Below are 20,188 nucleotides of genomic sequence, written 5' to 3'. Positions count from 1 at the left end.
ATGTGGCTGGTGAAAGTCATTGTAACTGGAGAACCTCGACACATTCATGTTATTTCAGCAGACGTTTGTCCCGAGGTCATTCCAAGGGTTTTGATGTGAAAGTGTTTTTGGACCATCTTTGTCTTTTTAAACTTCAGAAACAGGAATGACAACCCGAGCAGGGGAAGTTCTTGAGCTACTCTTTTTTGTAAAACCCGAGGAGATCCCATATCAGATTTGCTCCCTGACCAAAAAAAACGTGCAAAACGTATCAACATGCTCATCTGCAACCCACAGTGGGCTTTTTTACAAAGCAAAGAGCTTCAAACATCTCCCATTCCAACATATGCAGACACACCTACCACCACACACTGTATGTAATTTATGATCCAGCATCTCGAATCGGAGATCGTGTTGGAACACATTCTTGGAATGTGATTTGATGATGCGGAGAGCATCTGCATTGACAAGATCCACACTTTAACCACAACGCATTCGTCAGTTTTACTCGGTTAACTTCTTGTGTACGTGACACACGGTTATTTAAAAATAGATCGGTGCTTCTGTGAGATTGCAATGCAGTCTAGTGTCTACAAAGATAGCTGGCTTTAAATGTCATCAAGGCAAAGAATAGAGTTAATGACTTAATGAGGGTTATTGTCTATGGCTGCTTAGAGTCGGTACAACTTGTCTTCTTGTTAACAAAAAAAACAAACAAACAAAAAAAACATGCAAGCAATGTAGATTTGAAACGGCTGTTTACAATATATTTGTTCTCAGTTCAATTTTGAAAGCTGCATAGATCTTTGTTTTTCCCTTTTGAAGCAGCATTCTTTTTTTTATTTCTTTCTTCTTTGTTTATAGATGTCACCACATATTTAAATACATGCACATGACCATTTCCTATTTTGATATAAAGCCCTGAAACTTGTGGAGGACCGGTGACACTCAATATGGAAGTATTTATTATGGGTGCCCTTTATTTACACACAACAAAGTTCACGATCATAAATAAATGTCATAATAATAAAATGTCAGCCAATAACTAACAAAGTCACATTCCAGGTCAGTGAAGTTTAAAGGAGAAACGGGGGCAGTAGAAGTGTATTTTTTATTTTTTATTTTTTTTACCCCCAATCGTCTATGATTTGTTGCCACTAGATGGCGCAAATGACCGCTACATGAAGTCCATGTGAGTAAAAGCAACCTGTCAGTCAGGCCGGTCAGTCCGACAGTAAAAGTCGAGCCTCTCGCAGGCCGACACAGGAGACACTTTGTTCCGTCAGCGAGCAGAAGAACTCCCCACATGGAGGCCTTCGCCTCGGCGGGACTGTAGCGGTGTGATATGGTTTTTAGTTTCACGCGGCTGGAGGGGGCGGGGCCGAAACTGGGAAGCTGTAAATATCCTGCAAAAGTCAACCAACATGCAACAAGAGGAGGCCATTTAAACACCGTGAACGTGCGCGGATCGAAATATGCACGAGCCTTCACGTTTACTCATATCTTCGTCTACTCTCTTATACATGTATTTACGGTAATTGGTAGAATAACATATATGGCCCCTATGTTGGGACAGTTGCCATAACTGACAGGCATTAAACGCACCTTTCTCACTAGCCTAGCTTTTCTTGTTTTTTTTGTGTCTTTCAGATATAATTATATCAGAGCTTATTATAGTAATATATTTATATATAAGCATATATATGAACACTTTTTTAATGGCTGTGCTCGAGCCTCAGGTTGCATGGAGCGCACCTTTACAGTAGCTAGAAGTCCAGGTCAGACAAGTCTTTATCAGTGAACTCTCGCCCACGATGTGTCCTTTTGGTTTGTTGAATAAACCAGCGCAGCAGCCGCTTGGAGGCGTCGCGTCTCGGTTTGATTACAGACGGGTTGTCGCCTTCCGCGCCATAAAACGGGAGATACGCTCGTCCCAGGGGCGCCAGGTGAGCAATGAGACGGGCCAATTGAGACAGCTTGTGTCACGTTTACTATTCCCCCAGCGCCAGGCTCGCTACACATTAACCAGACAATATACAAATAAAGATGCGGCGATGATTAAAACCAAAACCGAAGGGTGATCAGTGGGGATGTCCTCACTCACTCACGTTGGGCCCCAGATCAACGCATCCTCGGCGGGGCGACGCACGCAATGTCAGCACGACTGTCTGTGATGCATGCCGGGAATGAAGGTTGAAGAAACCCACACAATTTACCTTCACCAAATTGCTTTTTTGTGTGTCAATTCTGATGAGAAATAATTTCCAAATAGATATACCCCCCTCATGTATTTCTTTTTCATTTGATTAAAACGTACAGAAACGAAACAAAAACTCAATTAGAGCGCGCGGCCACTTGTCCAGGTAATCCCAGGTATGGTCACTGGTCTCTAGTCTAATCTCTGGTCTCTGGTCTCTAGTCTAGTCTCTGGTCTCTGGTCTAGTCTCTAGTCTAATCTCTGTTCTCTGTTCTCTGGTCTCTGGTCTCTAGTCTAGTCTCTATCTAATCTCTGGTCTCTAGTCTCTGGTCTCTGGTCTGTGGAGTTGAGTGTCCTCGCTTCGCCCTGACTTCTCTTAATTGGACTCTTTGAACATGTGGATATCTATCATTACAGAAATCCCCCCCCACACACACACATCTCCTAAACCGAGGGGAAAACGCGCTTATTGTACATTTCTTCCAAGGACGCGTTCAATGTCAGCCTCGAATCTGCTGATTTCAATCAGGAAAGGTGACCGTCTCTCTGCGGCAGGTTCAAGCGTGGACACACACCAACAAATGGCATTTCAATAGTTTATTGAAACTTTCAAGAACACGATGTCGATGTTGTAAACTAGACAGAACTCCAATACAACATAACCCATTTAGAAAACACAAAACAAAAACCTTCATATTTTTCGATTATGCGGCACTTGTACGATCAGGTTCGCAAAAGTATTTTAATAACAGAAAAAAAAACAAAATTAGTCCACTTTTATCACACTTCAACGACACTTCTTTTAGAGAAAAGTTGGTGTTTTTTCTCTTCCCCCAAAGCCATTGGTGCAGTGCGTTGTCGCTTTTTTTTCATTCGTTTTTTTTTTTTTTTTTTTTTTAACAGTAGCACTTCACACACGGGGACGACAAATGAAAATACAATGGCACGTGAGTGTGAATAACTAGCTCAGTGGATATTCGGGGAGGAATAAAGTTCATATTTTAAGAGGGGGGGTATAAATGCAGATGGCAACGAAAGAATAATAGCCCACAAACTATCTTTACACAGGTATATCGACAATAAATTAAGAACGGATCCCTAGAAACAAACTACTCCGTTGTATTTACACGCAATAACAATATGAAATAATTACATAAATATTTTATATATCCCTATGTACACCTTTTAATCAATACTACCTTTAATTTTTTATATTTAAATGTCTGCTTCCCTTTGCCTGTTGGACATTTGGGCTACATTGCGCATGCTTGGGCCACAGTTTTATCCTGGAGCATGTCAATGATCTGATTAATTTTTTTAAAAAGGCATGAAGAGAAAAATAATTTGCTTTCAAATTTGATCAAGAAACTTAAGAAAATGTAGTGTTAATTATATCCCAAATAGAATATATATTTTTTTCATATTTTTCGTTTAAATTTTTAATGTTTAAAATAACATTCGTTGGGGTTTATTTTTAGGGTGGGGGCATGCAACATTTGGCCAATCGATCAATTAATAGTGTACAACAAAAAAAAAATACAGCAGTCTTTATAAGGTAGGTTAAACGGTAGTGAATTCAAATAAGTAATCAATTCAGAGTGCATATTAAAACACGTATCTCCTCGTGTACAATAGCGTCAGGAGACAGGACACAGCAGCAACTTCTCCTCAATCTGTAAGTCACACCCATGCCAACTTTTCAGTTTCAATACTTGTACGGTATTCAAATGACAGGATAAAAGTGTTGTTTAATTTAACAAAACCAAAAAAAAAAAAGAGGAAAAAAAATATAATATCAGATGTGTATTAACCAAAGTGCATTTCAGAAACTAAAACGTCCAACAGTTCGTGTTTTTTTCTTTTTGTTTTGTTTTTTTAAAAGTGTTTCTTTTTAAAACCTGCATGGATCTACGAGGGTGTCCTCCTATACTGTTAATGTCTTCATCACCGTCAACACTTTTCACTTTTCATGACAACAACGAAATGAGAAGCAGGTGGTGTGTTTAAAAAAAAAAAAAAAAAAAAGGAAAAAGGAGAAGAAGAAACCTAGGGGGACCCGCTCCGTGGCCTGTCCTGACTCGAGTCCAGTCCGCTGACCAGCCGCTGGATGCTCTGCAGCTCGTTGGCCGCGTCTTTCTCCGCGCAAGTCTTTGGGGACAAGGACACCGAGCCGGAGGAGATGGCGGACGAGTGGCTGGTCACCTCCGATGTGGAATCCAGGGTGACGCCGGACACGGGGCTCGCCGGCACGATGCCGTCCCCCTTCAGCTCGCTCCCGCCGCCGGCCATGGGGGGCATCGCGGTGGTGAGCAGCGTGCTGTCCGGCACCGTCATGGGGAGCGAGTAAGGGCTGTACCTGAGTCGGGGTCGCACTGCGTTCAGGAAGGGGTGCCGGTGCACCGCGGAGGAGGCGGCGGCGGCGGAGGAGGCAGCCGCGGCCGCCGCCATGTACGTGTAGGGATAGGGGAACAAACTGCCAAACGGGGACATGGCGAGGCCCTGCGGAGAAAGTGGAGAAGGAGGAGAAGGTGAGCCAAAAGGCAACAGTCATGAACCAGCACAAAGACAAGACGGGCCCACAGATAATCATGATGCATCTTTGTTTTACATCTTCACCTTAAAGTGGACTAAAGTCGTGGGACAGTATGAATGGTTTAATAAAGTGACTTTTCTCCCATTCTGCTGCAGACTGTTTGCGCGTTGGTAACGGATTGTTGCGCTGCTAATGACCCTGTCTGACACTTTGGCTCGTGAACAACAAGACTCGGATCTTATTTAGGGTCTAAGTCTGTCTGTTTTTTCAAAGCCTCTATTCACACAGGCTTTCACAAATCTAGCCATAATAAAAATGTTATGCAGCAAAGCTCCAACGCCCTGCATGTAAACAGCTTTGGTGCGTGTTCAAGAATTTGTAATGCAAATTAAAAAAAAAAAAAAAAAAATCCTATTGTCCGATGATGCAGTCAGGCAGCAGAAGAACTCTTAACACTTAACAAATGGAAAAAAGACAACTTTGTTGTGTATTAAAGCGCAATGTTCCTCTGAGGCATTTTAATACTCGCCATTGTGGCTCTGAAACAGACTAATGAGCTCATATAAAAACAACATTTCCTCACACCTCGAGCTGTTGCATTGTTTTGTCAAAGCTGCGTGTGTTTTTTTTCTCGATGACTGATAGTTGATATCTGGAACAACGATGCCAAAGAAAAGATTAAGGTGATGAAAACGTGCGTTCCGACTCCAAATCCAGTTGCCTAACTTCTTCTACTTTTCTGAGCCCATTTGCCAATAAAACTAAAAGCGCTCGCGCGCGTGCGCGGCAACGCACGCGCACTCTCCTCCTTTCTCACAGTTCTGATTAAAAACACATGATGACGAGAGCAATAAACGCAATATTTAAATAAGTGGCATATGGGCCCGCGGTGCGCTGTGCATTACAACATGTGCTCGGGCTGAGAGAGCAGGCCCGGGCCCAAGAAAACAGGTTTTACCTGTGATGCCAAGACATGTTGCTGCAGATGAAAGGGCAGGCCTGGCGCTCCCGTCAAGCTTTGCGAAGGCGATGCCATGCTCGCTGTGTCCATGGTGCTCACCCCTCCCGTGGACACGGCCGCCAATAGTGGCCCCATGCCCGCGGCCATGTTTGAGAATGCACCGCCCATGTTGAACTGACTGGGGTGCAAGAGGAACGGATGCGCGCTCCCGAGGTGATTGAAAAACTGTTGTCCTGTCAGGCCTGTTGGAAATCCAAAGTTCGGCAAGTGGCCGTGGCCGATGTGCGGACTCTCAGTCTGTACAGTCAAAGGCATGAAACTGTCTTTGCTTATCGACCTGCACTCGTCCGTTTTAGGCTGATCCAGACTCGGGCTCTTCAGGTCTTCTCCAGAGCGGGTGGTGCTGGAGATGACTGTGATGGGACTCTGCCGCGAGTCCGCCTGGCTTTTCTCAGTCCTAGGGCCGCTGTCGCGGTTCCTGCTGCCAGAGTCTGAGTTACTAAAGGGGCGCCCCTTAGGTGGGCTCGCCTCGTGATCCTTCCCGTCCTTTGTGGTCGTGGAAATCTTGCTAGAGTCCGGGACATCTTTGATGTGTCCATCTTTGCTCTCGTCGTCGCTGTCCTCGTCGCTGTCGCAGAAATCTATAGGACGAGTAGAATATCATATCAGCTTGTTGAATAGTGAAAACAATAACTCCCATTATCAGCCAAATTGCATCATTGCCTCCACAGGTGGAAAAATAAATAAACCCACACATATTTACAATATATGTCCATGATCCATAACGTCAATTTCCCATTTTTTTCCAATAATATTTTGATGCCTGTTAGACTAATTGGCATTCGTTTCTAAAATTGTATTTTATTTTACATGAATTGAAAATTAATTGATACTTTCGTGACAGAAATTTCTCTCGGCCAACGAGTTAATAATATTTCACAGTTAATTTCAATAAAACAGCCAAATTCTCCCGGTGTGAACGGGGCCTGGGCGTTACTCAAGTTTACTCTTCTTCAACACATGACCTTGTAAAAAAGTCTCGCAACAATAGACATTTTACGACTTTACACACGACTTGTGATCGGAGCTGTGACTGACTTGTGGGGTCTGTCAGCTTACCTTTCATGTGTGGGGGGCCCGCGGTAGACACGGCAGGGGACGAGGCCTGGCCGATGTACATAAAGGAAGCCTGCTCACCAGAGGAGTCGTCTGAAGCCCCGTCCACCTTTTTCTGCTGCTCCTCGTATGAGCGCATGGATTGCAGAGCCAGCTGTTTCCTGTGCACAAGTACCCGGGTTATTACAGGCGGCGATCACAGCTCTCGGGTCAGAAACAATGTCAGCAGCGCGGCGGAGGCTTAAAGGCTGAACACCTGAGACCGGCTCACCTTTTTTTATGCGGCAGGTGAGGCTACGGATCCGTTACGGCGGCGGGCCCGTGGCCGTGTCGCACTGCTCATTTCCAATCGAATCGGATTAGACGCGTTCGACGTTATATTAATAATGAATTATCAAGTGAGGATGAAAATGAAAACATCTTTAAAAAACGGTGCTATTAGAATTATAGTGAGCTCTCGAGCTATTTGATTAAGAACTGTGAAGACCCACACTCCCTGCGGGTTAACGAGGCAGATTTGACGCGCGCTTAATCCACCGAGATCACCGCCTGTCTCAATGTATAAATCTAAACACATCTGAAGTGTGTGTGTATGTGTGTGTGTGTGTGTGTTCTTGCAATGCACTTTTCTTACCTCTTTTCCCGTCTCCCATTGCCCGTGTCACGGAATCCTTTAGCAAATGGATTATGGTCGATTTTCAGCTGGGTTATCTGGAAATAATTCAAATGATGCGTAAATATTAGAGACTGGAAATCTAGTTCCCCACAGTGCTCTCGTTTAATGTGTTTTTTTTTTGGTCCCCCCCCCCCCCCTACTTTTTTTAACAACTGCAAGTAAAGGCCCCAAATCTGGGGCGAATTTCTGCATGTTTACAACACCTGGATAATAATCATGGCTTTACAGATAAAACATACAGAACACGAAAATACGCAAGAGGCGCGTAAAAAGACCACACGAGTCCTCATAATGGCACGTTATTTCCACGAGTAAATCCTGCTGCTTTTGTGTGTGTGAACTTTCCAAAAACTTTACTCCCACTCTACTTCCGGCAGTGTTACCACATGGGAAAGGGGAGGGGGGGGGGGGGGGGGGGGGGCATGGTTTCCCAACGATATCAAAGAGTTGGGGAGATGATTTTCATTATTTTTATGTCTCGCAGAGAATAAAATGTTACCATGCAGCGCAGCCTGACACAAGCAAAATGCTCCACTTTCTTTCTTTTTCTCCATTCAACCGCACAGTGTTGCCCCTCTTCTTTTTCCTCTTTTCTCAACCCCCAACCCACGCACACGCACGCGCACGCAGAGGGAGAGAGAGAGTCTGGGTCTATGCCAAATCCTTTCCATGTGATTAAATAAAAGGAAGAACTGTAACATTCCTCAGAATTATTATTTTCCTACTACAGACCGGTGAATATGGTACTTACACTCGCAACACCCCCTCCCCCTTCCTCCCCCTCCTCGATGATACACGATACTTCACCCGCACGGGCTCAAACAAATATGACGTCTTTCATATTTTATGACAACAAAATGGTGCAGGGCATGAAAGACTGGGAGGGAAACGCGCCTGACAGTGCGAGGGACGCACGCTCTGCGTTTAAGGAAAAATAGTCCAGGCTATTACCTTAAGCCCGTGAGCAGTAATTGTGCTTACCTTGTCATTCTGATAAGCAGTCACAGCAATGAAATCCGTTTCAGGGAAAACGTAAGTCCTGAAGGTACTGTACGGGAGTTTGAGAATATCGTTGGCCCTCACAATGTGAAACCGAGGCTGATATTTGTGCATGGAGTTTAGTATGGTCTGCAACACACAGTAAAAAAAACAAACAAGCGCACCATTACGTTACACTAATATAGCCTCACGTTACATCACGTCTTTGAAATGAGAACAGAAAGTCATATCGTTTGTTGGGATTCTAGTGTAAATAATAATGTGCTGTAAAATAATTTCCAAATTAGGATTATTTATTATTTAATTATGGAAATGGTTTAATATTTAATCAGGGATGTCAATATAGACGTCATCATCGTGCGTCATATTTTTTATTATTCAAAATGGAATTCTATCAAGATAATGACATTTTGTTTAAAATTTTCTTCCAATGTGTTTCCATTTTTTTTTGGTCAGCTCTTTCTCAAAATAATCCACCTCAAAACGTTATGACTTCCTGTGCAATAAACACCAAAACACACCAATGTAAACATTTGCTATAATAAAAGGGTAAGTTGGTAAATAGGAAAATTCGACATACATTAGTTGAACTTACAAATCCGTGCTTGTCGGAGATGTTATTCGTCAGCTTGAGTTTGTGAAAATTGACGACTTTTGACATCCACTGTTCCCCAGTAGCCGGACTGTCCGGGTGAATGTACATCCTCTTTGGCATTTCGGGGTCGGCCTTTCCCGCCACCATCCAGCGCGAGTTGTGAAACTTGTATCTACAATCGTCGGCTGCAACAATATCCATCAAGAGAATATATTTGGCCTTTTTGTCCAGACCGGTGCACCTCACTTTGAACGGGGGGAACATCCGCCTGTTGCGAAGGAAAAACACACGATGAGCACTCAAGGAAACATGCTTAACATGGGAAATAATAAAAGCTTTATTTTTCATATTATGTGTTTCATCTGAAAAAGTGTTTAAGTGACATTTTTAAAAAGTAATCTGGTAAAGAAAAGTCAGCCGAAAAAGTGTGGAGTGTAGAAATAAATAAATGGATTGTTCTTCGATCCCTTATTAGGCTTTAGACGCTCGTTTGGACGGAGTCTTGATTTTTAAACGCCTCCTAAAGGCCCCCAGACGCACCGGCTGCAGCAGCCATCTTTGTGTGCTGCCACCGTGATGATGGCGATAATAATTTAGCCAGAGCCTTACACACTCAGGAGTTGACATTTCCGTGGAATAATCTGTCAGTGTGATGTTTTGACAAACCGGACGTTTGGAATTAACAACAGGATTAGAGGCGAGACGAGTGTTTCTAAGGGAATCTGCACAGATACGTGGAGTTGGAAGATTAATAATACAGAACCTACAAGACCCCCATTTTTTTTTTGCTTTACAGACTAATGCAGCCAACTGATTTGCCACCGTGAAAGACATATTTGTGCACATGTTAAATTTACCAAAGACCCCCGAGATTTCACACAGGATCTCAAAGTTTTATTTCAGTTTTTAAACTAAAATAAATATAAATATAAACAATTATTTCGAGTCACGTTTTTATACTGTAGTGAAAACATATTATCGTGTAATAAATGTCACAGCTACATAGCTAATTGTGAGGCAATTTAAGTTGAATGAATATACATTAGATTAGTAAGGCTTGAAAGCGTTGCAGGAAACATCCAGAGGACGTGAGCCATGTGTAATATGTATTCATATCTATAGATCGATTTATGTAAATATCAGGATTTATCAACACACACAACAGGTGTCTGCATGTCAGATAATGGGATATTATAGTTTTTGGGATGAACACACACACACACACACACACACACACACACACACACACACACACACACACACACACACACACACACACACACACACACTAAACGAAAAATAAGTTTCACCTTCCGGATTTCGTGATCACCATCTCGGTGCCTCTCTTGTGGAAAAGTTCCCAAAGCTCCTTGGCTTCCAGGTGAACTTTCGGGTCGTCTTCCACCTCCTCCTCGGGCTCCAGGGTCTTCAGAGGCCTGAGGTGGGCGGCCGCAGCCTGGTGCCCCAGCGACGAGAAGTGGAGGCTCTCTCCCATCAGCTGGTCCATGATCGGCTTTCCCAGGGCGCCCGGCAGAGACAGGGAGCCGCCGTGCTGGAGAGCCAGAGCCGGGAAGAAAGGAGGCTGGTGACCCAGCATTGCGCTCATGGCAAAGTCCGGACCCCGGTGAGGTATAAACGGATGATATGCCATACTTGATCCTTGTATGACTGGATCTCTCATCAGGAAGTTCATCCAAGTGCAGGCACAAAACAGTAGACGACTGGTCGGATGTGGAAGAAGAGTTCTACCCAACAATAAAGCCTGCGTTCGATGACAACAAAAATAAAAAAATAAAAAAAAGTGGGGAGGGGGGGAAATGAATCTGAAGTTGGGAAAGCTTTGGGAACTGCTACTTCAGCTCTGCAGAAATAAGCATCCGCTTATTTTAGTTCTCTCTCTCACGAGTTGTCGGGGAAATCTTCGTTGGGCTCAAAAGTCTGCGAAGAGACGTGAGCAAATGTTCTCCATAATTCTTCAAATGTGCCGCGAGACCGAAATGTCTTCAGAGGTCGACGCGCATCGGACACCTTTCTGCGTCTCGCTGGCTGGCGGACATTACTCGCGTTCAACCAACTTGGGTGAGTCACTTAATTGACTGCGGCGCATTCTTTTTCGCTGCTGCTGCTGCTCGCTGCTCGCTGCTGCTGTTTACAATATCGGCATTCCGGTTAAAATGCGTTCCCTCTTATTGGCTCCGCTCCTGCAGCGACGGCGACGTGTTGAAATATTTCGATAAAGCCGAATAATCCCTCTGCCTTCACTTGCTCCGGACATGCACCGTCACACGCACACACACGCGTTATTCTTCCTCCTCTCTCTTTCGCGCACACACACATTTCAGAGAGAAGACGTGTGCAGAGAAAGGAGTCCGCTGACGGCCGGGGAGAGAGAGAGACAGAGAGAAGGAGGGAGAGAGAGAGAGGGATAGAGAGAGAGAGAGAGAGGTGGTAAGGTCCCAGCTCCGTGATTTTCCTAGCGCCTCTGTGGCCCATAGGGCTTCATACTGTATGGATGTGTTGCATGTTACGAGCAGCAGCGCTCCGTTTGATTGGCTCTTTGACGCTTTCGGACCAATTGTGTGGCTGCGTGGGCGTGGTTTTAACAGGTCGGGTGGAGGGGACAGACTTCGGACTTATAAAAAGGTGTTTGGAAACTCAAAAGGGCTTTGCCGTGAAAACACCACCCTGCCCCGGTCGGTGTTGTGTGAATATGTCAACATCGTTATAGCGGTCGGTCCGCGAGACGCAGCGGAACGGGGGAGAGAGGGAGAGGGGGAGCGGGCGAGCCGAGCCCGGGGAACCGGCGAGGCTTTTTTGTCGGCGAGGCTTTGTGATCTGTCGGGGCTGTTGACTTCCGTCTCTGTCCCGCAGCACACCGTCGAGTGTTCCTACGCGCAATTTAATTTCCCCAAATATTGTTTTGTGGCCAACAATTCGTTGCGACATCCTCCTTTTGAAATGAGCTGAGGAAAATGTGAGCGCGCGTCGGGATGAGCCGCTCCATGATCATGTTTATGAGGGAGGGAGGGAGGGAGTGTGTGTTATGGTGAAACGTTCAAGCATTGCTTATTGTGATATTTGCCTGATATTTTATATGTAAGCCTTCTTGTGGATGTGACGTTTAATTTTACATTTTTAGTTTATTGTCAATTTGCATATTTAGCCATTTTTTTGCTGTTCTCCAACTTTCTCTTCTCAATGTCCAATATAAGTATTTTAAAAAACCTTTAGCTTTATATGGAAGAAACATTACTAATGGATGAGTGGGAAAGAAGGTGGATTGTTTCCCCCCCCAAGAGTTAGAGTTTATAACATCCCAAGAAATGCGCGCACAAGCACAACAGCAACGGGGAGACGTTCACTGGCGCTCGTTTTTGATCAATGATCGGATCAAAACAGCCTGTTGTGTCTTGAATCACACCAATCAATCCCGTTGTTAAATATAGCGCGTTTTCCCGACACAACCGTCCCTGGGAAAACAATTACATTTTCGTGCCAGTCTTCAAAGTGACTCAGGCTGCTGCACCGAGTAGGTGTCACGGATAATGGCCTTCCCAATTCTGTCTGAGCAAATGTTTCCAGTTATGTGCAGTAGATCTACGGCTATTATAATACATTTTCTTCAACCCATTATAACATTTAAACCTGACTCTTAGCAGTCGCATATATACATATGTATATATTTATATTTTTTTACAAATTAATTCCTGTTATCGCTCACTGCTGGCTGCACACATGGGAACCGTCTAAAGAGATGTGCAGTCACGGTGGTGCGCCGTTAAAAATGCAATTTCACCACAAATTCACAAGTAAACTAGAGAGCCGTGGCCGGTCAGCCACCTTGGATAAACATTGACCATCAATTCTCAGTCAATTGTCTGTCTGCGTGGACCAAAGCGGTGGGGGATCTCAAAGTTCTTGAGGAGGGAGGGGAGCGAATTCTCACCCAAGAAGCAAAAGGCCTGAATCCTGGCGACGCTTATGCATCTGCAACGCGCTGAAAAGTCTCTGTTCTAGTCGAAGCATTGAACTGCGTGACGCGGGCTACTTGTTGCTCCCGTCTTTAAAAAACGCACATAGTGGTGTTTTGAAGTTCGGAGCATTAGATCGCCAGTGAACGTCTCACATTGGGAGCCTCTGGAGGCATTAACCTCAAGTGAAGCTCCACTCAGCGCCGCTCATGCGAGTATTAGTGAGGTGCGTGTTTTGGTCATTGCAGCATAAGTGATATATACCTGCCACAGTGCTTTCTTCATAATGCATCTGGCGTTGTCTTTTAAAACGCCTGTGTGTGTGTGTGTGTGTGTGTGTGTGTGTGTGTGTGTGTGTGTGTGTGTGTGTGTGTGTCAGTCCCTATATGTGTAGATTGAAGTGGTCTGCATGCATATTGATTTTCTAGAGAAAATAAATATCATAGCATCTGAATGAATGCACATCTAGCAGTATAGCTTAAAGCCAGAAGCTAAACCTTGACTTGAGCCGCCCTGTGTTTTTCACCGGCCCACATATATATACGTTGGGGCCTTCCGTCCTTCTCTCTGTGCCAGGGAGGTCAGGCCTGTGTCAATTAGTGTGGCTTATTCTTCTTTAAACACTCATCCCCATTAGCAGCACATTTCAATTTAGTGGAAGGTGTCATTAAATAGGAAGCAGTGTTGACACGGCGGCCTCTCAGTTTGTCTGTGGGCCGAGCCGGCTTCATTAGCTAAGCAAGTAGAGAATGGTCAATACACTATATAAACTTTTACAGGGTTAGGGCTCTCAGGGACTCCGAGAGGCTATAAAAAGGTCTGAGCTGACACTACTGATTGATGAAGCCAACTTTGTCAGCGCTTCCCCCCCTCCCTTTTTTTTTCTTTTTTATACATCTAGAGAGATCATGCATATCAAAATCAAAAGGGGCAGTATATTTGACTGGACAGGCTCTAAAAATCTCTCACTCCACGTGGGTGGGTGAGTCGTGGCGGTGCAGGGGCACGGCTTGTGTTTGGTCCGATATGGGAAAAGCATCACGCAGCACTGTCCACACAATTAGCTCTCCCCGGAGAATGTGCTTTAAGATGTCAGCGTTTTAAGTGGGAAAGCGGCTCCTTTTCACGTGATTCCTGCAGTGCAGTTAATCTCAGCATCCACTGTGTGTTTTTATTGAATATTCTTATTACTGCTTGCTAACCTCCCAATATTATCAACGAAGGTAAAAAAAAAACTGCATTAAGGTCAAGGGTTATGAAGCCTCGATGGCCTGCCTACACACAAACAGCCATACGGTGTGGGGTTCATTAAGCAAAGCTTCAAAGACATTCCTGGAATTGATCACGGAGCTGCAAGTGATGTAATGTATGCTGTCCTGTTTATTTGCAGATTGTTAATGATAAGCAAGGACAGACTTGGTGGCACCGCTCCTGAATGGGGGAGATTGTCTGGTGAGAGTCGTCAGCCTTAACGCGACATGATAGGGAAAGGAAACATCACAAGATTAGTATGTTCAACTGCTATGGCGACTCCAAACTTCGTTATGGACATCCTGACACAAAGTGGAGGGGGAGACGTTCAATTGACAGCGTAATGACTTTCTAAATGCAAACCATTTACCTCCGAGATTTAGGTGGGGCCCGAATCGATCCATTGAGGCCATGTTGCCCCCCCTCAAAAAAAAGGGCGGCGATTGTAAAATGCACTTTCCAGAATCACACACGCATTTTAATCAATTGGCAGGAGGAATGATAAACACTTTACCTGTTGATGAATTGTCTCTGTCAGGCGTTTTTCAGTCAAGCCAACCCTTCGCTCTCATCAATTCCTATGCCGGCCAGTTATAGGTATTGATGGAAAACAATTTTAGTTAATTAGGGGATGCACTTATCGATGGCAACGCATTGACTACAGATTGACATGGAAAATGGGCGATGTGCTGGGAAGAGGCTGTTCATCAGCAGTGACTCGAGCTCATAACTTTGACGTTACTACCACATATTAAAGAAGAGGCGACTGAAAGGTTAAAAACAATGGCATGTTCAGCTTTTGACCCATTAATCTGAGATGAGTGTCACAGTTGATGATATTCTGAAATTACATGCATGATAAATTTAATCTGAGTTCTGACTAAAGAGCTACTGCAAGTACCAAATATCAAGACGAGTCTCCTTGCATTTAGGTAAAAAATAAAAGGACATTTAGCTCAGAAATCATAAGTCTTTCTGTTTGGTTCATAAATAAGTTTGCATTGCGTCGACTGACCAGAATCCCCACTAAACACTTGCTTAACGGTTCGCATTCACGTAAAACCGGCTCATTATCACCTGTAGCTGTAGAATAGAGTCGGCCCGAGCAGCTGCGTTGTGAAAGTGCATTGTATGCAGCACTATTACAACAAACCAGTCCAGTGGCATGCACCACCTGGAGAGCATAATGCAGGAGATTTGTCTGCTCAACCCCATAAACAGCCGCTAGGCTTTTCTCTGCTGCAGCTCCGAGCTGCCTGATCCCGATCCTCGTGGTACGTGCCTCAGATGTGGACCATGTGTCAAAGACGTCTTAGCTCGCCTTACGTGCCGCCACTCGTCAACGTGGGAGATACGCATCTTTCCCCCTTATATTTTTGGAGCCTTGAGAATCTTACAGGAACCAGTTTTGCATTCTTGAAGGGCAAACAATGGCAAATGGGAACCAGAACAATCCATGGGTTATTTGTCATCGAGTTAGCACGGTGCAAGTGTGTTCCCGCTGTGTTCACGGGAGGGACTACTGGGTTGGAAGGGGATTTAGGGTTCGCGCTGTGCAGCGGGCAGGGTAACCGCCGAACAGTTAGCTTCCTCCCGGAGTCGGCTTTGTGCTGCCTCGACTTCACAGCGTCGCCGAGTTGTAAGGTTTACCACCGAGTCCAACCTCACGACCCGCCGCTTTTAAGAGCAGAGTGGTATAAAGCGGCGCATTCCTCCGGCAAGGGAATCTCGGCCTATGAGGGGTTAGGGTGGCTTCTCTCTAGAGGTTAAGTGGGATAAGTGTGTGGCTCACGTCAACCCTGCAACCCCCCAATAGTTTCTGGAAAATTTGCAATGGGGTCAGATTGGATTACCGTGTTTTGGTATTTACATGGAGACATGGGGCTTTGAAATGGAAAACCATAGGCGGAAAAGCAAGTGCCATGCAGTCTGAAAGGCTGGGTAAAAGAAACCAGCGCTGATTTCCACTGACGGGACGGTTGAGTACATGTCTTTTATGTCTTTCTGCCCCACAATCAGACATTTTGTTGCCGAGCATGGTGATTGAGGTAAATGGATCAAGTGCAGTACCAATCTTTAAAGTAAAGCCACGGTAAGTGCTGCGAGAGCGCTTCAATAGGAAATGAGGAGGTTTTCGGGCATCGTGCTCGCAGATCCACCACAGCTGGGACTGTGGCTTCGAGGGAGCTGCTTGAAAGCAGTTAAGGAATTTTGCTGCACAGTTATGCTACATAAACTGTATCCCATCCCTAAATGACCTTGTAAAAACTCTCTTAGGTGTCAGTTGTCCCCGAGGCAAAGCAGGTCTTCCTGGATTTGGGCCTCAGGTGGTCTGTCATTTTTTCTCCCCCCTCCCTCCAACCTGTTAAACCTTGTTGCAGACCTGCTGGGATGAGTTTTTCTGGGTTATTTTGGGAAAGACACTCCAGCCACTCCCCACAGGTGCTGTGTTCAGGCCTGAGCCCATAATCCACCCTTTTCACTGTGTATTTTCCCTGCTGCTGTTTTGTTTCACTCCGCTCAGGTGAAGCAGCAGCAGCAGCTAAAGATTAGAACAGTTTATATGTAACAAGCTTATTCTGTCCGTTTGCACTGAAGTGGAATGTGCGCTGTAGTTTATTAAGAGGTGAATAATAATTTTAGACTGTTTAGATGGACTATTTTGAGACCTGAAATTCTATTTTTAAAGTAAATCTGTTCACACACCAAATCCAGTTTAGTGTACTCTTAAATATGAACATAAGGTCTAAAAGAGGCTCCTCCAAAATGGATTCTTTTACAGAAAAATACACTTTTTTGAGGGAATTTGTGCATTTTTAAACCTGTATTATGAGACTCATCGGCTGTTAAAGCTCACACTTTTGTTTTTACTTTTCCGAGCATATACTGCTAAATAAATGCAACAGGTGTCACGTGTTTCTGATGCTGTTCCAGGCTCTCTTTGTGTGCAGAAAGCGTTGCTGTCTGACACAAATGTTCCTGTAAGTCCCCCCCCCCCCCCCCCCCTACTCCTGCTGAAACTTGACCTCCCGTTTCTGGGTGAATTAACGGTTTTGTCAGTAGCGAGAACAACAATTTGAAGTCTATGCGGCAGACTCAAGCGGCGGCAAAGTTGAGTGCGGTCAATTGAATCTCCCAGATGCTTCTCCGTGCGACGGATGGATCTCTGTGTGAACTGCTGGAGCCTCGAACAAAACCCCCCTTTGTAGTTGTTTGTAGTTGTTGTCTTTTTCTTATTTGTATTTTTATTTATTAAATCAATAACACATTCCCCTCCCTAAAAATTACAACTATTCCCTACTTGTATTGACTTTAAGAAAAGCTGTATTCTTTTGTTTTTTAGAAGTAAAACGATTTTTAAATATTTGCAAACATTTTGTTAAATGCAAAGTTTTGAGTATTTACCTCTCATTTAAATCGTGTTTACTTTTGCGTGTGTATTTACATTGAAGGGAGATTAAGTTGTCGTCTTTGCTTTGTGGTGCACAATAGCCACTGGTGCTCATCAACAGGTTTATCTGGCTTGGGTGCGCAACTGTACTGCAGCCGCGGACGGGATCCCCGAATGACTGTATAAAATTAGCCTAATGGTCTATTAGGTTTGACGTACAACCGCCAGTTTACCATCTTACAGTCTGCATTGAGCTGTATCCGCCGACGTGGAATAATAAAAAAGGCCCTTTCTTCCCTTTGATCTATTATGAGTTTAATGTGACTCAAGTTAGACAGTTTCGGAGCCACCTTTTTGTCTTTGTTTTTTTTTTTTTTTTACTAGCTGTTTGCCTTTGCTTCTTTTTCATGTTCAAATTGCAAGTCGCCGGTGACATTTGAAATATGAGACTGGCCATATTTACTAAGTTGGACAATACACGAAAACCACATGAAAATCAAAATAAGTAGGATGCGGTTAGGAGCTGTGCTTTCATTTATTGAAGTCCCGTACAGATGTTTTGCATAAAGACGTTTCTTCGGAGTAATGAGGAGGAGGGGGGGAGTATTTGAACGTAAGCTGAACCTGGACAGCTTAACTTATATGGGTTTCTACAGTAACCTCGAATAAACACGGAGGCTCAATCTGTGGAACAGTTGCAAAAAAGTAGCCCATAGGAAAGATGTGACTGTGGTCTGTTTGTGGCCACGTTTATAACCTCACCGAAATCAAATAACTCTTTTAGTCTATCAGTTTGGAAAGTGGAACAAAGAGTCTATAGTAAAAAAAATTAAAAAAATCTTGCAAAGTGATGAAAAATCCTACAACAATAACACTTGTTGATTTCTCTCCCTTTTAATGCAGTCATATCTAATTATTTATAAATTATAATAATAATGACGCTCCGTCTAGTTCCATTTTTTTGTGGATCCGTGCCGAATCCAAACATCACCCCACTGCGCGCACCGCGAGGACACAAGCAGCAACCACCCAACCAACCAATTAAAATCCGATTAGGAAACATCTTAGTTGTCCAACCGAGGGCAGTGAAAAAGTCTGTAACCTTTCCTCGCCGAGGTCACTCACCTAATAAGATCCATTGCCTATAGTGAAGCCGCAGACCTTCACAAATGCTCCTGGCGACCGACTGTGGCCCCGGGGACCTTTGGCATACATGGCCGTTTAATTGGTCACTGTATTTAAGAATAAGGTGGGATTCTAGTTAATTAGTGGAGAAGTGAATACGGCTGAACATTATATGATTTGCTCCCGGCCCCTGGTTTGTTAGTGCGGATTTGGGATGGATCAGCTTTTGTGCTCGACAAATGAGAAGTGGAGTAGCGTGGTGCCGATGCACAGTGTCGTTTTGTGGACTGGCGACAGTCTCGATTCATGGGAAAAACTTAAAGGAGACCCGCGTTATCACAGGACCTCATTATCTCATGTCTGCAACCATCTTTTGGGAACAGTCGCTAATCAAAAGTGGCACAGACCTACTTTAGCAGAACTTTGGTATAATAGCCGCCCCTCTCTTTTGCTCTCTGCTCTCTCTCTTTCCCCCTCTCCCCCTCTCTCTCTCTCCCTCTCTCCACGCGCACACACGCACACACTGTGGGTCAGTGTAAAAATAACAAATCATTTGCAATAATCGCGCAATCACACATACAGTAGATATTCAAACACCTCGCCATGCAGGTAGGCCATGCATTTATTTATGCTCTCCTCTAAATGTCTTTATTATTCGTGTTAAAGTTTGCGACGCAAACAGGAAGCTCTAACGTTTAAAATCAAAATAGTGCAAACAAGTTTTCAATGTAAACTGAAAACTATTGTTTTTATTTGAGCGTAAATTGCTTAAAAGCTAACCTTACAAATAATTAATTAGCCCATTATCAAGCACGCTGTATTAATATTCTCTCTTCTCAGATAGTCACGTTTAAAAATGCACAACTGCGACTGTCTTTTCCCGGTGCATGACAATGACAACTACGCGCCCGGGGGGTTGTTCTCTATTTCTGTGCACAAGCCCACAAAAGCAGAGAGGCGGTTCATTGACTCGGCCATAAACCATTTATTTACCTCCAGGTGAGTGTCGCGGAGAGTGCAGAGCAAAGATCGCAGCAGAGATTTACACCTGCCTCTCTGCTCAAATAGAGAAGCCTATAGCCTACAGAGATGGCCACTGGAGCCAGCTTGTCTGGGGCTCTGCTAGACAGCCCACACCACCCCCCCTCCCTCCTCCCCACCACCACCACCACCACCACCCCCACCCTCTTCCACTATGGATTAAACAACATTATAAAAAATGACCATCAACGCGCTACACTGTAAACAGATTACTCTGCTCGGCGCCTGGCGCTCCAACTCCGCGCTCACGGCGAAGACGCGTCCAGCGGCCACGTGTTGCAGCAGCAGTGAGAGGGGCTGTCTCTGCTTGGTCATCCTTCCGCGAGCCGCTTTACGCGCACTTCTCTGGACAC

General features: G+C 44.6%; 1 protein-coding gene and 1 long non-coding RNA gene across 3 annotated transcripts in view; one reads left to right on the top strand and one right to left on the bottom strand.

Annotated features, from left to right (window-relative positions):
* Positions 1-2,758: 2,758 nt before the first annotated feature.
* On the bottom strand, positions 2,759-10,797 carry tbx3a (T-box transcription factor 3a). 2 transcript variants are annotated; one of them, XM_084034562.1, is made up of 7 exons: positions 10,367-10,797; positions 9,042-9,324; positions 8,444-8,590; positions 7,421-7,497; positions 6,790-6,947; positions 5,668-6,311; positions 2,759-4,675 (listed from the first exon to the last, which is right to left on the bottom strand). In XM_084034562.1, exons 1-7 carry the CDS (start codon positions 10,747-10,749, stop codon positions 4,223-4,225), a joined length of 2,145 nt encoding a protein of 714 aa, XP_083890688.1. In that variant the 5' UTR covers positions 10,750-10,797; the 3' UTR covers positions 2,759-4,222. The 2 variants fall into 2 exon arrangements, with proteins under 2 accessions (XP_083890688.1, XP_083890689.1); XM_084034563.1 differs by having other exon boundaries at positions 9,057-9,324.
* Positions 10,798-11,486: 689 nt separating this feature from the next.
* The window catches only part of LOC311029426, a 41,699-nt gene continuing 32,997 nt past the window's right edge, over positions 11,487-20,188 (top strand). Inside the window, exon 1 of the long non-coding RNA XR_014598880.1 lies at positions 11,487-11,504. This is a non-coding gene — a long non-coding RNA (uncharacterized lncRNA). The remainder of the gene's footprint in view (positions 11,505-20,188) is intronic.

Source organism: Eutrigla gurnardus, assembly GCF_963514095.1.
Source record: "Eutrigla gurnardus genome assembly, chromosome: 19".
Lineage (NCBI taxonomy): Eukaryota > Metazoa > Chordata > Actinopteri > Perciformes > Triglidae > Eutrigla > Eutrigla gurnardus.
The sequence above is the reverse complement of the archived record's forward strand: the minus strand, read 5'-3'. Positions and strand labels throughout refer to the sequence as shown.

Excerpts from the sequence above, each read along its gene's own strand:
- tbx3a (XM_084034562.1), bottom strand. The coding sequence starts at position 10,749 with ATGAACTTCCTGATGAGAGATCCAGTCATACAAGGATCAAGTATGGCA. Across the intron at positions 9,325-10,366 it reads GTGATCACGAAATCCGGAAG|GCGGATGTTCCCCCCGTTCA; the intron begins GTGAAACTTATT and ends CCTTCGCAACAG. Across the intron at positions 6,948-7,420 it reads AATGGGAGACGGGAAAAGAG|GAAACAGCTGGCTCTGCAAT; the intron begins GTAAGAAAAGTG and ends ACTTGTGCACAG.